An 18,034-nucleotide genomic window follows, 5' to 3' on the forward strand; every position below is an offset into this window, starting at 1 on the left:
TTCATGAATGAGCCATTTGGTGTTCAGTATACAAACTAGCAAAACATAATTACACTCTGCTAACATATTTTGTGTCTGCATGTGTAAGCATTTTGGATATTTGTACCTTAATCATATATCTTAAAAATCATTGCTTTCTTCGTTTCTCCATCAACTCTTGATTACTAAGTTTGTGTGAAGTCAGAGCTGCAGATTGTAAAAAGTTGGTGAAAGTTTGTTCATTGTGTTGGGTATGTTGTTGTTGTTGTTGTTGGGGAGGGGGCTGCGCGGAACGGAGTCAAGCGGGCTTCCGGGTTTTGTAAGCGCCCCTGCGGCTCCTGCACTCGCCGCCCCTGTTTCTGCGGCTTCTGTCTACCCGCCACGTGGCAACGAGTGGCGGGAAAGCATAGCGGCGGGGAACAGAGTGGCGGGAAGAATGGGACCAATCAACAAGAAGAGAAGAACCACTCGGAGCAATACTGCCCGGCAACAAGGGAGCGCAGGCGTGGAAGGCCAACACGGCAGCCACTCAGAATACAAGAGAGACTATAAAAGCTGGGGCCAGCAGGGGGAGGGTGCGCCACACGTGCGGAGCTGTGACTCCCGTGGTCGCCCAGCGCTGATTTTGTTTGCGGTCGCTTACTCAAATCAATAAATTATTCATGATTTGTAAACGGATTTGGTCCAATTCATGACAATTTGGTGCCGTGACTCGGATGAAGGAGATTTGATCAGGGGTCCTTCTGGGGGGGCGCCCCGCTGATTTCAGCGGCCCCAGGAGTGGAAACTCCTGCTCAAGCCCTTCACCGACGAACCTAAAATAAGGACGCAAACAAAATAAAACCGGTAAACCCCTAGTAATCTTTGTGCACGAAGACCGAGCGAAGACCCACGGGGTGGGTAAGTATAGGCCGGTGATCCGTTCGGTTGGGGTTGGGTATCCCGGAGCACAACGACTGAGACGTCCAATTGTGGGCGGAGTGAGTGCGGACCCCTCGGTAGTGCGGTTGCCACATCCCGCGAGGGACTGGGCCACGAAAAGGGGGAAGCGTTGTGAGTGTGTGTGAAGGTGCTCCGGAAGATGGGACAGAAGAAGAGTAAGCCTTCTGGTCCCATGGGTGGGGGAACTAGTGGTGTGGGTATAGGTATACCCCCTATTCCCCCAGACAGTCCATTAGGGCTAATGAATAAGAATTGGAATGATTCCCCTTCTAGGCGGGGAAAAAGTAAAGTCAAAATGATTTAGTGTGGGGCAATAAGCCCATAAAAGGGGAGAGTGTATTTTGGCCTTTTTTTTGGCTCCTCTGAGGACTGGGTAGTTCAGAGGAAAGTGAGTATGCCCACGTCTGGATACCTTATGCATTTATACCCTCTAAAGAAAAAGGAGGGCGGAAGAAGAAGAGAAGGGATTTATAAGTCCCAGTGTCACCACCGCCCTACATACCCCCACCCGAACCGACGGCCCCGTCTGCCAAGGAAGGGGGGGGTTGGCGGGGAGGGTGTCGTCGCGCCGGGGGCCGGGAGCACCGACCCGCCCCCCTCGCTGCGGCCTTCCCCTCTTTCCTCGCGCTCTCCCCGCGGCGCCGGTCCGCCTCCGGGTCCGGGCCGTGCGATCGGTGGCCGGGCGGCTCGAGTCCCGCGCGGGCGGGGCGGTCCGAGCCGCGCTTCTAATCCCGGGCGCAGTTGCCGGCGGGCGCCGGGTTACGGGGGGAAACCCCGGGCCCCGGGAGGAGGGCGAGGTGGTGGCGGCGGACGACGGGTGCGCCCCCGCGGGCGGACGCTCCCCCGAGGGTCGCCGGGGCCGGTTGCCGGGTTTCCCCTCGGCGCGCCGTCCCGGACGTCGGGCGGCCGAGCGGGCGGGTGGAGGCACCTCGCGGGGCCCTCGTGTCGTTTCCCTCAGCCCAGGGCCAGGTACCGAGTGTCCGCGGAACAGGGCGGAGGTTTACAAAATAAGTAAATAAAAAAAAAAAAAAGAGGAGGATGGCCAATACAGGCTGGTACATGATTTAAGGGAAATCAATAAGAGAACTGTAACCAGGTTTCCTGTAGTGCCAAATCCCCATACCCTATTAAGCCAATTGCACCCAGATGACCGGTTGTATAGTGTAATAGATTTAAAGGATGCATTTTGGGCATGCCCCTTAGACAAGGACAGCAGGGATTATTTTGCTTTCGAATGGGAAGACCCCGATACTCATGGGAAGCAACAGCTAAGATGGATGGTCCTTCCCCAGAGATTTATAGAATCCCCAAATTTATTTGGTCAGGCCTTGGAACAAATTTTACAGGATTATAATAGAACACCGGGAACAACAATGTTATAGTATGTGGATGATTTGTTAATAGCAGGGAAAGATGAAGATAGCGTGAGGCAGGCTAGTGTACAGTTGTTAAATTTCCTTAGTTTACAAGGGTTAAAGATTTCTAGATCAAAACTGCAGTTTGTGGAGGAAGAGGTGAAGTATTTGGGTCACTTGCTGAGCAAAGGGACAAAAAAACTGGACCCAGAGAGAGTCAAGGGGATTCTGGCCCTGAAAGCCCCAACAACAAAAAGACAGGTATGACAGTTGTTGGGATTAATAGGATATTGTCGACAATGGATAGAGGATTACAGTGGAAAAGTTAAATTTCTTTATAGTAAATTAAACAAAGATGGGTTACTTAAATGGACAGAAACAGATGAAGGACAATTAAATAAATTAAAGGAGGAACTTATGCACCCTCCAGTCCTGAGCTTCCCGGAGTTAAAGAAACCATTTTTTCTGTTTGTAAACAGTGCGGAGGGGACAGCTTATGGGGTGCTTGCCCAGGATTGGGCAGGAGGCAAAAAGCCTGTGGCTTGCCTATCTAAATTATTAGACCCTGTTAGCCGGGGCTGGCCTAGTTGCCTGCAAAAGTAGTAGTAGCTGCTGCTCTCTTGGTAGAGGAAGCACAAAAGATAACCTTTGGAGGGGAAATTAAAGTAATCTCCCCCCATAATATACGTGGAGTGTTGCAAGTGTCACGTGGGCGGTTCCAGCAGTCAGCATGGTCACCACACAGGATGTTTCACATTCCAGTTGTTGCATGTGATGTTGTACAGAATTGCCCAGGTTGCCATTCGGCTAACACGTTTCCTGCAGGTGTGAACCCCAGATGCTCCACATTTCAGTTGTTGTTGCATAGGTTTGAGACCAAATAAGGTTCGGCAGATGGATGCTACGGGTTTCCCAGAGTTTGGGTGTTTCCATCACTTGCATGTCACAATTGACACATGTAGTGGTTTTCTCTGGGCTGTGGCACAATCTGGACAGACTGCCATGCAGTGCATAAGAGTGTTGCACATGGCTGTCGCTGTAATGGGTGCACCTCAGGAGTTAAAGACTGACAATGGCCCAGGATATAGAAGTGCACGTTTTGGACACTGGTGTACAGCTTGGGGCGTTAAGCATACCTTCAGCATTTCTGGCAACAGCACTAACAAATCTATTGTGGAGCGTGCGCATCAGACCTTGAAGGGGTGTCTTCGTGCGCTTAAAGAGGGGGGAGGGCTAGAGGGGCTTGAGCTGTGCCCAGACGCTCTCCTCCTGTGTGCACTGTTTAGTTTAAAGCATCTGGAGAATCGGATGGGAGACCATCAGCTGACTGAACAGACTCCAATAGGTCAGGTCCTGATCAGACCTGACGGAGGGTCATGGCTCCCAGACCCTATGCCACTCCTCGTCATGGGCAGAGGATACGCCTGTGTCGGGACCCCAAGAGGGCCCCGCAGGCTGCCGGCACGTTGGGTTAAGCTGGCACCAAACGATGAGCCATCCTACACACTGTGAGGATCCGAGCATTTCAGCACCGGTTTTGGTCAACGTCTCCTTGGTTAATGTCTCCAGTGCAGCCAGTGATTTGACGTCAACTGGCCAGCAGCTTGCTGGTAACAGCACATGAGGCAGCGTTGCTCCCAATGTGCCTGAAGGTATGAACTGGGAATCTAGTCTTCATGCCGGACTGATAGTTTGTGAGCGGAGGAGACCTTGTTCCTAAATAATCCCCAAGCAGTGGACATTTGGAACGATTCTGCACAACCAATAAGTTTTTGTCTTGTTATTTGGTTATGGAGTGTGATATTTGTAATGCACACTGGACTGAACTGGAATGCCACGAACAAAAAGCTGACAAATGGGTCACAGGTGCAAGATTGTTAAAGTATGAGGGAATTCTGATTTCCTCCCCAAAACTGACCCTAGAAACAACTTCAGTGCAGAACCCAGCTCAGTTTCTCTATGGTGAACCCAGCGAGCCCCTAGAACATGATTGCCTTAGGAGTATAGAGGAGCAAATAAAACTGAGACTCGATCTAGATGACATGGAATTACCTACAGGGGAAAAGATATACGTAGATGGTTCATCTAGAGTAGTTGAAGGAAAGAGAAAGTCAGGCTATGCATTGGTAAATGGAAAAACATTTGAAGTGATAGAATCAGGACCATTAAGCCCAAGCTGGTCTGCTCAAGCTTGTGAATTGTATGCCCTGTTGCAAGCCTTAAAACTATTAAAGGGCAAGAGTGGTACAATATATACAGATTCTAAATATGCGTATGGGATACTACACACTTTTGGGAAAATATGGGAGGAAAGAGGACTTATAAACTCACAGGGAAGGGGGTTAATTCATCAGGAATTGATCCTTAAAGTTTTGAAAGCTATTAGAGAACCAAGAGAGATTGCAGTAGTACATGTAAAAGGTCACCAGCGAGGACTGGATCCGCAAATTAGAGGAAATAATCTAGCTGACCAGGAGGCCAAAAGGGCCGCTCTTATGTGTATATATAAGGTAACTGAGAGGGAGGATTGCCCAGCCATGTTTGCAGAAGGTGGACAGAATCCCCCTCCCCTGCTTTGTTTCACGTCTGTGGGAAAAGAAATGATACAAATGGGGATTCGGGAAAATGAAACGGGGAAATGGATACTACCTGATGGACGAGAGGTTTTACCAAAGTCAGTAGCTACAAAGGTGCTACGGAGGTTCCATGAACAAACACATTGGGGTACTCAGGCCTTAGTGAACCAGTTTGCTAATAATTATATGTGTATAGGGGTATATAACGTGGCAAAGGGGATTGTCAATGGATGTATGACCTGCCGGAGGGTAAATGTGAAGAATATGAGAAAAAGGATCCCAGGAGGGCGAGAATTGGCATATCGACCCTTTGCAAGGATCCAGCTGGACTTTACTGAACTCCCCAAAACCGGGAGATATAAATGAGCGATGGTGCTTAGGAGTTCTCGCAGTAATCACGTTTTGTGTGGCAGCACAACACCACTCACATCAACCTTTCCGGTGGAGTCTAACTAGGCTTAAGGAATATATCACATGATTTTTGTGTACAGGTAATAATTATACCAAGGATTCAATACCACACTGAGGATTTAGGAGCTGCAGGAGCTGGTACAGGAATAGCATCGTTAGTTGGGCAGAGCCAAGAATTCACAGCTCTGTGCATTGCTGTAGATGAGGACTTGGCTAAAATTGAACAGTACATCTCAGCATTAGAAAAATCAATAAGGTCCCTTTCAGAAGTAGTTCTTCAAAATCGAAGGGCATTGGATCTGGTTTTTCTGAAAAAAAGGGGACTCTGTGCAGCCCTCCGGGAGGATTGCTGCATGTATGCAGACCATACTGGAGTGGTAAGAGACACAATGACCAAATTGAGGGAAGGATTGGAAAAACGTAAAAAAGAAAATGAGGCTCACCAAAGTTGGTATGAATCCTGGCTTAATTACTCACCTTGGCACACCACGTTATTATCTCTGTTGTTAATTATGGTGTTAACCTTTGGACAATGTATTTTCAATTGGGTAACCACGATAGTAAAGAACCGATCAGAAGCTGCTCATTTAATGTTAGTAAGAGCTAAATATAAGACCATAGAACAAGATGATGAAGATAACGAGATATATGCATTAAGCCGGCAGGCACTCCAAAGATTCAATGAACAAAATAAGTTAGCTTAAAGAAAAAGGAGGGATTGTAAAAAGTTGGTGAAAGTTTGTTCATTGTGTTGGGTATGTTGTTGTTGTTGTTGTTGGGGAGGGGGCTGCGCGGAACGGAGTCAAGCGGGCTTCCGGGTTTTGTAAGCGCCCCTGCGGCTCCTGCACTCGCCGCCCCTGTTTCTGCGGCTTCTGTCTACCCGCCACGTGGCAACGAGTGGCGGGAAAGCATAGCGGCGGGGAACAGAGTGGCGGGAAGAATGGGACCAATCAACAAGAAGAGAAGAACCACTCGGAGCAATACTGCCCGGCAACAAGGGAGCGCAGGCGTGGAAGGCCAACACGGCAGCCACTCAGAATACAAGAGAGACTATAAAAGCTGGGGCCAGCAGGGGGAGGGTGCGCCACACGTGCGGAGCTGTGACTCCCGTGGTCGCCCAGCGCTGATTTTGTTTGCGGTCGCTTACTCAAATCAATAAATTATTCATGATTTGTAAACGGATTTGGTCCAATTCATGACACAGATTACATTTAGCTAACTACAGTTCTGTTTTCAGTGAAGTGGTGGCACAGTTGTAGTAATTTTTGCGATGCGTGTGATGGGAGTTGGCCCTACTGTTATATTGTCAGTGTAAGGGGTTTCTTTAGTACTAGGGCATTATCTTGTTTTATCTACCCTTGATGGCCTCACTTTAGGAATGACAAACGATTATGTAAATAGAGTAATTCTGTGTCAGTCCTCACTGAGGTGTCTCCAGGAAACTGCTCTTTAATGTACAATCTTAAGTGATTAAGAGCAGAGTTGATTGGCCATTCAAAAACACAAGAAAATAAGGTGTACAAAGTGACTTAAAGTATCAGATCACAATCTAAATACAACAGAAGAATTACTGCAATGCCAGCTATACATCTATCAGACATTAGTGAGGTCTATTGTGATGTAAAATTCCCTTATGACTGACAATTGCAGAAGTGTAGCCTCAGGTTCATTTATGCTTTCTTTCCTTGGAAGAAGAATAGTGCAAACCAGTGGACAGTTAAGTCAACGTACAACGTTAATTTTCCATCCATTCCTTCTACCAAATGCGGTAGACCTTTGAAGCCTTTTCACAGCACAGAATGCATCTGATTTCAGAATTTTTCCGATTTTCAATGTAGGATTTTTTTGTTTTCTTTATATAGTGTCATTGTCCAGTCATTTTTTTATCCTTGTCTGTTTTTTGGGAAGACTTCATGTCAAATGCAAAAATGTCATTATAAGACCATGTCAGTCTTGTCCTTGAAAGGAAGAAAATGTCCTGACTTCATCCCAGTGTTGTGTAATGTTTTCAGAGAGCCTTGAAGCTAAATTTTAAAAGTACATTACCCTTAGGGTAGAGAGGCTTTCACTCCTAAGATGATAGGTATTCTATCCTTTGAAACTTTTGGTGCCTTAAATGACGAAAAATACTGTGTTCAGAGGATATGGGAATGGAAAGATCTTGGAATATAGCATGTTATATACTGGAGTATCTCCTGGCTATCTAATGCTTTTTTGCTATCCAGCTACATAAATGTGCAATTTACAGATTAATAACATCAACTTCATTATCAGAAGTTAGTTGTTCAAAATACCAGAGCGTGATGATAACCAACACTTAAGGTCAGTGACAGTTAGCAAAGGAGGCAATGTGTATCAACTGTCTTCCAGAAAATAAGCTGATTAGGCAATAGAGCTACAATACTTGTGACAGATTAGGAGAGTACTGCAGTCTTATTTAATTGTGATACTTTAGAAAGTTTATATGCTTTAAGTGGAAAATAGTACCTTAATACATAAATTCTATACGTTACTACTATTTTTCCTGCACTCTGAAGTGGTCATTGTATTTAAATTTGTAGAGTCTTTAAAACTGTGAGGAAGCAGAAATGCATGTTGGTTTTTTTTTTTTTTTAATTTTTATTTTTTATTTTTTTGGAAAATGTAGTTTAATTGAAATCATTTCAAATTTTATGAAACATTAATCATAAGCAGAATGTCTGTATGGAACATTAATTTGAGCCAGTAGGAATAAGCAGCTGCAGTTCCCTGATACGGTATCTGCAGCATTTATATTAATTATCTCATAACACAGACTAACTGAAGTAGAAAATTCATTATGTTGAGTTAAATAGTAAGGAAATCAGAATGCCTTTATTCATTAATTTCAAGGTATCTTCTTAAAATCATGGGCCCTGTAGGTAACAGATGGCTAGTAAACTCCATCTGCTTATAAAAATAGAAATATATATATGAAATTTTTCAATTTAAAACTTTTTTTTTTTTTTTTTTTTAAAGTTCTGGTTATACATATGGGACTGTGAAAAGCAGACCTAAGCAACTGTCCTATTGTTTAGTTATACGTTTGAAGGGCTTTTTGTCCTTCAGACAAATTGTTTTTAGTGAACGCATTTATTTTTTGCCATACATTATGCTTCCCATTTGTGACAGAGCTAGAAATGCTGCTATTTATTGCAGGAATTGCTAGACCATTTGCATGCAATTTTTAAAATGTATTCTTAGATGTTCAGAGTTATCTAAATGAAGACTAGCCGTCAGTCTGAGGCCTGAACTTTTCAGTTTGAACAATCTGTTCCTTACATTTATATTCATAAACTTATGCGGAATGGCAGACTCACAGAATGCTAGTTCTGGATAACTGTCCTTTATATAATATTCCACTTTAATACATACTGTATTTAAAGGAAGCACTGCTCTCCAGTATTAGGCTTACTGTATTTTCTTGTAAGGCTCTCTTGAAAAGAAATATACATGCTGGATGTGCAGTTAATTAGTGCAGTAAAGGTACGTTGACCACGCAGCCATACAATGGTATGGCCAGGTAGTAGACAGAATACTGGACTCTCCAAGCATCAGCTCTGGACTGTTCTAAATGAACATTCTCACAGTTGAATTGAAATTGCTGCTGTAGCCTGTATCTGGATGTCTAGCAGTCCTGGATGCATGGTAGCAATCTCCCCATGAAGGAATGGGAAGCCATATAAAGTTATGAGATGGTCACATATTGTTGATGTTAACATGAGTTAGTCTTTCATAGAGTGAAGAATTTTCATGTGGATGGCACAGTGGTCACTCAGGACGTGAATGCCTGGATGCTGCCCTAAGCAACCTGGTGTAATTAGCCTTTTCGACTAAGACATCTGGAGTTGCAGAAGTCTGAAGACTAAATGACTTCTGGAATTCACTTCCACTCTAAATTATTCTGTAATCATCTGTAATAAATCCAACTCACTGAGGAAACTGAGATGACGAGAAGTCTTGTTTTAGCACACACTTATTTTTAAGTTAGCTATCTCAAGGAGAAGTAATTTCTAGTTTGCTGCAGAAGGTGTTAGATGTTATCCTGCTTCTGAAGTTTTCCATAAACTCTGTGTATATTTACTGTTGATTATTTTTGTCTACGTTAGTTCTAAAATCTGTTCTGTGCTTATAGCTTTTAGAAGCACCATTTTTAGTTCTTCATCAATTAGCTTGAGTAGAAGGCAGTGAAAGACAACATACTGATTAGCATTTTCAGATATTCAGATGGTGGTCAGTAGGGACAGGGAAGTGATTGTCCCTCTCTACTCTACCCTCATGAGGCCCCATCTGGAGTACTGCGTCCAGGTCTGGGGCCCCCAGTACAAGCTGTTGGAGAGGGTCCAGAGGAGGGACACTAAGATGATCAGAGGGCTGGAGCACCTCCTCTATGAAGACAGGCTGAGGGAACTAGGCTTTTTCAATCTGGAGAAGAGAAGGCTACAGGGACACCTCATTGCAGCCTTTCAGTACGTAAAGGGAGCCTATATACAGGAGGGGAGTCAACTCCTTTAAGGTGTAGATAACAGCAAGACAAAAGGAAAAGCTTTTAAGTTGAGGGAGGGAAGATTTAGATTGGATGTCAGGGAGAAGTTCTTTACAGAGAGAGTGGTGAGGTGCTGGCCACAGGCTGCCCAGAGGGGTTGTGGACGCCCCATCCTTGGAGGTTTTCAAGGCCAGGTTTGGATGAGGCCCTGGGCAGCCTGGTCTAGTACCAGATCTGGAGGTCGGTGGCCCTGCCTATGGCAAGAGGGTTGGAGCTTGATGATCCTTGAGGTCCCTTTCAACCCAAGCCATTCCATGATTCTATGATTCTATGGTATTTGAGTTCCAATCAGTAAATTATATTCAAATGCCCACACAAGTTGTAACGTTTACTGTATGTGAAAATAAATTCAACAATTGGTTCCACATAACATTTAAATAATATTTATTATAAAGATATTTCTGGACTAGGTACCTACAAGTTTTCAGATCCCTTCATGTTTTTGCTTAGCTATGTGTGTTGTCTTTAAAATTCAGTCAGTTTTTAATACTTCAGATGATAAGGGACTCTAGTAACCTCTTAGCTGGTGGCTTCATTTTACCTCATACTAATTCTCTTTATGGCTGCTAGAATTGATTATAATAGCAGGAGTGCCTTGCATTGACATCAGACAAAAACAGAAGTACTTCCTGGCAGGTTCCTGAGTGAATTTGTGTGATTTAATATGCATTTTCTGATTACTGTCTAACCTTCTACAACCTTTACTGTCTGTCTTTCGCCATTAAAGATTCATCTCCCAGTCTATCAGTTGAAATAATAGTCTGAATAAATCTGAATTACCTCATCTTGACCTATTTTAAATCAGAGCATACCGATACATACAATAATTTCTGCAGCATGTATCTTTGAAAGCTGACCACTGGGACAAAAAGTCCGTAAACATATTCTAGAATGCAGTACTTAATACAGTTTTTCATCACATAGCCTAACCTTGAGCAATTCCATTTCATTGGCAGTGTTTTAGTGAACAAGGCATTAGGTTGATCCTCTCTTATAACAAGAGCAAAGTATATTCATATTAATTATTGTGATTGAGTTGGAGTACTGTGACTGGTACTGTATTGAGAAAGGATACAAATAAAACCCGGAAGTAATGTAGATGTTTTCAGTAACTATACCTGATTTAAGTAACTTAATTTTAATTAAGCTTAGGTTTACTTTTTGCAGCCCAACTTCTGTAGAAAATAATTACATTTATAATTGTGATGAATGTCTCAATGTTGTTCTCCTCTTCTCCAGACTTTCAGAAAGCTACTTCTTAGACCAGTTTTTCTTTCTTTATTTATTTTTTTTAAGTCTCCTCTTTATTGATGTTCTTGGGAAGCTGTAGAAAACTTACTGATTTGATTCTAAGTGGGAATTTTTTGTTTTGCTATTTTCAGGATTATCTTGCTGCTTCTTTTTATACATTGGAATCTTAGAATGGTTCTTACATGTCATAGAAACATAAGACTGTAGAAAAAGGAACAACAATTTGAAATGTGATTAAGAGCTTTTAGAAATTAATAAAATTTTCAATTTGTTTGTCAGCCTGTATGGCTGAATTTCTTTGAGAGAAAGAATTTCTCCCAAAGGGATATGATAGTCTGCACTACTCTGTAGATCTGTTTTTTCCAACTAGTACGCTGTGTTGGACCTGATGAACTTTTGAGGCTTCTTCCAACCTGGGCTGTTCTGATTCTATTGATTTTATATGTTCCTTACATATTTACATAAATTTGTTCTCTGCTTTGTCATTTCCCAGAATAAAACATCATTTTTCTTTTTATAAATTGTTATAATTCTCATGTTAGAGTAGGCTTGGCTTTTTTTTATTTTCCCCTAGTTAGCCTGATGTAAATATATATTCTCATAATATTGTTTTACATATTAGAAATGCTTAAGTCTTCTTATGAGATGTTAATAAATTAATGTTTGTTGATTAAAAAAACTGTGATAATCAAATATTAAAATATGAGATATTTTTATAAACTCATGCTTGGTAAGGGCACACTTTTTCTATGTAAATTTTTAATTGTCCATATCACTGTAGTTCTGCTGTATCTTTCATGTATATTTCACTTATAGAAAACATCTGGTATTACTTGACATATTAGAAGTGTTATGAACTGAAAATTCACTGTGCATTTAAATTGATAATAGGGTAAATGCAATTACCTGCTGTGTTTGAGAGCTGACTCCAGCTCTTGAGTAGCTGTGGGGTATAAAATAATCAAACGACAGTTATAATCAGCTTGTTTTGCATTGACTTGATTTTTGAAAATGAATCTATTTCTATGATCAAGATACCAAAATCTGTAAAATTAATAACAACAAAAAAAGATAATGATTTTCTCATTCTTTATTTTGAACTAGAATTCATAATATAAAATTTCAAGCAAAGTTTGGGAAAAGAGTTGTAAGAAATTGAAGATGGAAGAATGCTCTTAATCTGAGAACTGATATAGAATGTGTCTGATGTCCTAAATGTGCCATATGTACATTCCATTTTGAAAGGAAGATAATTCAAAAGAGCACAGAAAATGTCATTTTACGTTGTATAATAAACAACAGTGGCTAGTGTCAGATATTGAAACTGCAAGCAGTATCTCATAACTAGTAGTTGAAGAAGCAGTGTTGCCTTTTCTTAATGCTTCATTTTCACATCTACATGGACTTATGAAATGATTAGCTTAATTATGTCTATTTGACTGCTTCTAAAAAATGGAGAAATCATGCATCTCTCCATCTTGCAGTTGTCATGTGCTTCTTTCAGTTAATATTATTGAAATAGAACTACTTACTTACTTAAATCCAGCACTCCTTGAATCAGATGTTAATTAGACATAGACCAAAATAGCCAGGCTCATGTACTATATTCCACACCCTTTGATTCAGTTCTAAAAGTTTTTCTGTTAAATCTAGAAAGGGTATTTAGAGGAGACCATGTTACGATTTTTCTGCTGTAATGGAGGGGAAAAGTAAAGGTCAGTGTTCCAAGTCAGGTTCTTCATTCTGGCCTGTCAGCTGATTGTAAGATTTAGAAGGGAAGATGTCATCATTGTAGCAGCATAGGAATCCCACGAGCTTGAGATATGAGGTGGATCTTGGCTCAGGAGATCGTTTTCATCTGGTTGTCACAGGATGACATCTTTGAATATACATTAACAGTGCCCTGCTAAATTATCCGAGGGGGAAAAACCCACAGGTAGGTGCTAGTACACAAGAAAAAAGTACAGTATAAGTTTTTAAAAATAATCAGTTTGCTTACATTATGAGCATACGTTACAGCTAAGACTTTCATGGAGAGAATCAAAGTCTTGAGGAATGTTGTAAGCAAATTATTAATAAACGAAGTGCAGAGGTGACTTCTGTTGTTGACATGGTGACCTGTTTTAATCTCAGCCAAGTAAAATAGGTGTTACTTAATTTATTAAAGTGTACTTTAAGTTATGTCACTGAGTATTATAGATTGCTACATAATCGTTGCAGTTTTAAGAGTTAATCAAAAATAAAGTTTAACACTTTGCATTTTGTTTTTCAGTTTGCAGTGACCTGGAATTTAGGGAGATTGCAAACAGGTTGAGAGACTGGTTTAAGGCACTTCATGAAAGCGGAATTCAGAATAAGAAGACTAGGATTGTTCAAAGGCCTGAAAGAACCAGTAAGAGAGTTCTACTTGCATTCTTTGATGTTCTCTTTGATATTTTTTCATAATACTTGCCTTGTTATTGTGTTTTAAAAAGTCATGTGCATGAAGCCGTAACTTGGTGCTTTTCTAAAGTTGATTTCTTATTTATGAAGCAGAGCTGTATGGCTTAGTTCAAATATATGTTGCTCACTTGAAACTTCAAAGCTGTTTGACCAAACTTCTATTCATAAGAATATATGGCTGCTGCCATTCATGTTGTAGAAATCAGTAAAGCTTTAAAATGCAATAATATTTAATTCAAATAGCAATTAAATATGCAATAATTGTTTTGTGAATGATGTTCTACTGTGGAGGAAAGCCAAATTAGATTTTTTTTATGTCTTAAAATTATACCTTACTTTAATATGAAGAGCAAACTTGAATTCCAACTGAGTTCAGGTTTCACAGAACTTGACCACCACATTCTGCCCATCTTAGTTTGTTCATTATTAATATTTTAATAATAATCTTGTGCATGACAAGTCCTGATCTCCTGTGTCCGAAGTGGTTGGTTTGCTTTTGAAATCAAGTGGTCACTTAAATTTTGGAAGAAAATGTTGTACCTTGTGTCCCTGTAGAAACACAAATAAGAAAAAATGATAACAATTCCACATGGTAATATATTTTCTGATACTATTTAGAAATTCTTACATCTGTTCTTCAAGATGTAAGCTCTGGATAAACTCTGATCAAGCCCCTCAGAAGTTAGTCTCCAAAGTCTTGGTAGGTCAGAAATATTAGGCATCTTAATTCCTAATGGTATCAGGATTAAAGAGTCCAACTCCTATTTTAGGGGTGTGTGATAGCTACATCTAGAAACAAACCATGCAAAGAACATGTTGATTATATGTAGAGACCTTCTATGTATTGCACAGTCAAGGACCTATATCAAAAAAAAAAAAAAAAAAAAAAAAAAAAAGAAAAAAAAAAAAGAAAAAGAAAAAAAAAAAAAAAGAAAACATGAAAAAAAAACAGCTACTTGAATGCAGCCTCCCCATTCATAGTCCAAATTATTTCAGCAGAACTCTGGACTTGTTCATTACCATTGAGAAGTTAAAAATCTGTTATGGCACCCACTCCCTCAGGCTTTCATTCTTGTCAGAGTTCCTTCTTTGCTGAGAAACTATTCTGAATTTTAAAAAGCAATTTGTGACATCCTTTCTGGTTGTCTGTTTGCATTTAGTTTCCTTTCACCTGTTTCAGTCTCTTTTCTGGCATTTGGGACAGGATATATTAAAAGTCTTAGGCACAGTCCTTCTGACCAAGGTAGAAGGGGTGAAAGTTGATAGTACTATTCAAAATTATTTCAGCTGTTAAATAGTTCACATTAACGGTTACATTCATGGTTGCTACTACATAGCAGCCCAAACACTAGTGCTTAAATTGTTGCTCTATTAAAAGCTTTAATATTCTGTTACTAGAATAAAAATGTAAAATGTCTACAATATTGTGTTTTTACCAGGAGTTACATAGTTGTTGGTTTTTAATGGACACTTCTTTTTTTAGATCTGTCTCATATTAGTTGTGCAAGCTAGAATATTTGTAGTAATTGATTGAATTTTATTTCTGAAATCTACTTTGTGCTCAAATGTATTCAGATTGTATGTCCCTAGAAGTATCATTATTATAAATGCTCAATAAGAATTAAATATTTTCCCTTTTCTCTTTTGTGGTCTAGCTAGATGACTGTCATTGTATAGTTCTAAGAGATAAAACATTTTTAATTTTAAACATTTTTTTCCTGTCTTGAAAATACTGACTTGTCTGAAAGTTTACCTGCTTTCTGAGGTTATCTTTGACAATATCCAGTATTCTCTAACCACAGAGCCACTGGGTCTGGTAAGCTGAATTTGAGTTGCAGTTAAGTTTCCTTGAGGGAGAATGTTTTTCCAAGGACTTTCTGCATTGTCAGATTAGCCTACTCAGAAGCTCATCTGAGCTGGAATTTTAAATTAAAGCACGTTTACCTAAAATCAAGAATCTAAATGAACTAAATTTGTATTGTTGTCTGACATTTGTTACAGTCATGTACAAGCAGGATTATCCTTGTACACAGTGAAACAGGTACAGATGTGTTTTTTTGTAGCATTGTTTATTTTATTCGTCCCTCCTGAGGTACCTTTTCCATAACAAGATGTTTATTTCAATTGCGGCCACTGGTGTTGTGCAGAACTCATTTCATTTATGCTATCCATGTAGTAGCATGTTAACAACTTTCAGCAATAGGCTTCAGCTTGAATTTTATCTTTCCCATGTAAAATTCTCTAAAACACTTTCTGGAAAAGGAAAGACTTCAGGATTTGAACTTCCACAAATGTTTAAGGGACTTCGCAACAGTGCTCTGTTTCTTTTCCATCTGTATTCTGTTGTAAAATGAGTCAGTTATTGCAGGTATATCAGGTACCTTTGGTACCTTCCCAGTGTCTTACTTTAATCCTGACTCTGCTCCCACCTGTGTAGTTGTAGTCATCAGGAATATATTACAATTTTAGACAGGCTACAGAGAGTGTATGCCTAATGTTACTACTTGTTGCCAGATGAGTCTCAACTAGAGCAGTGTTTTGTGAGCAGCAAATGTGACACAAGCCTTCACATCTGCTTAATTGGCCCCTGTCATAATTGGACAGATCAATACAATGGGAAAGGCATTACAACAGAGGTGTGATGACAGAAAGACCAGCATGATAGAAAGGTGCTATAAAGGAAGGGGAGGAGTTGTCCTTGAGAGCAGCTCGGCAGAGAAAGACCTAGGGGTCCTAATAGATGAGAAACTTAACATGAGCCAGCAGTGTGCTCTGGCAGCCCGGAAGGCAAATGGGATCCTGGGCTCCATCAGGAGAGGGGTGGTCAGCAGGGATAGGGAGGTGATTGTCCCTCTCTACTCTGCTCTTGTGAGGCCCCATCTGGAGTACTGTGTCCAGGTGTGGAGCCCTCAGTACAAAAAAGATATGGAGATTTTGGAAAGGGTCCAGAGGAGGGCCACGAAGATGATCAGGGGGCTGGAGCACCTCCCCTATGAGGACAGGCTGAGGGAGTTGGGTTTGTTCAGCCTGGAGAAGAGAAGGTTGTGGGGTGACCTCATTGCAGCCTTTCAATACCTGAAGGGAACTTACTCCCAGGAGGGGAGCAAACTCTTCGAAAGGGCTGATAATAGCAGGACTAGGGGAAATGGTTTTAAGTTAAAAGAGGGAAGATTTAGGTTGGATGTTAGGGGGAAGTTCTTTACTAGGAGAGTGGTTAGGTCCTGGAACAGGCTGCCCAGGGAGGTTGTGGATGCCCCGTCCTTGGAGGTGTTCAAGACCAGGTTGGACGGGGCTCTGGGCAACCTGATCTAGTAAAGACGTATGTTTGGTGGCCCTGCTAGGCAGGGGGGTTGGAACTACATGATCCTTGAGGTCCCTTCCAACCCGGGTCATTCTGTGATTCTGTGATTCTGGGATTGTTCACCTATATCAAAAGATTCTAGGTCTGCAGGGGAAAGCTCCCTTAAGAAGAAATCTCCAACCAGAAAACCTTCCATGCTGGCAGTCAGCCCTAAATGAGGTCTAAGAGAGGTGCAGCCGGGCTCCAGCCCTTCTAGTCACAGATGAATTGCCTTTACCTGTGCTCCTAGGGCTGACCAGTTCATTTCCCCAGGTGCTCAATTCAGGCCGTGACTCAACAGTTCCCATACATCCCCTAAGTTTATTTCTTGCTCATATCTGTTCTGGTAAAACTACACTGGGAAGGAAAACATGTTCCCAACTTGTGCAGTGTAGGCCTGAGCTGTGAGATACTGTTAACAACAAGTTTTCTGATAACCTATATATGATAAAAAAAATGATCACATGCAGACCTTCTTGCTGCGCCACTTGCTAGCTGAACAAGTAAAGACTACTGTGGTTTAGACAGTAGTTTGCTCTCAAGCATAGAGTACATTGTGTTTATTCACTTGTGTGATTTGTCAGTGCTTTTTATTGTGCTGGACGGTGAGCTAGTAGCAGAAAGAATCACGCCTTCTGCTTCTCCTGGCACATATAAACAACTTTACATAATGCACTATGTGAGCCATTTGTATGTATGCTATTTTGATTTCCACATAAACAATTACAAAAGCTATCTTCCTCAACATACACAAGGATTTATTTCTTATGAGCGTAATAACCAAGCAAATAATATTTTTACATTGAAAAGCAGATTATGATTACCGTGAGTTGAAGTTCTCTCCTGAAAAGTAATCAGAAACATGGGATCAGTTTTTTGTTGGTTCCTTTCAAAATGATGTTTTGGATGCTAATGTTTAAGCCATGAGTGAGGGGTACGTTTGTCAGTAGTATTTCCCTTGGGATTGTTTTGGCTGGAGAAAGGAGATTATGCTGGTACTTCACATTTTTTTTAATCGAGTTCTTTTGCAGTGTATGCATTAGATGAAATAAAACTAAATCCTTAATACTTCTTTTGTTCACCTTTACTAGATTTACACAATGTTCAGAAATAACTACATAAAAGCCCCCTTCATTATCATATATGAAAATAGATTTCAAATAAGTGCTTAAAA

General features: G+C 41.0%; 1 protein-coding gene across 3 annotated transcripts in view; it reads left to right on the top strand.

The window, feature by feature from the left end:
- Positions 1-18,034, top strand: part of SPOCK3 (SPARC (osteonectin), cwcv and kazal like domains proteoglycan 3) — a 155,346-nt gene that overhangs the window by 123,485 nt on the left and 13,827 nt on the right. For all 3 annotated transcript variants that reach the window (XM_072334260.1, XM_072334262.1, XM_072334261.1), the window contains one exon: positions 13,351-13,470. In XM_072334260.1, the coding sequence (XP_072190361.1) occupies positions 13,351-13,470 (120 nt within the window). The remainder of the gene's footprint in view (positions 1-13,350; positions 13,471-18,034) is intronic.

Source organism: Excalfactoria chinensis, chromosome 4 (genome assembly GCF_039878825.1).
Source record: "Excalfactoria chinensis isolate bCotChi1 chromosome 4, bCotChi1.hap2, whole genome shotgun sequence".
Classification (NCBI taxonomy): Eukaryota; Metazoa; Chordata; class Aves; order Galliformes; family Phasianidae; genus Excalfactoria; species Excalfactoria chinensis.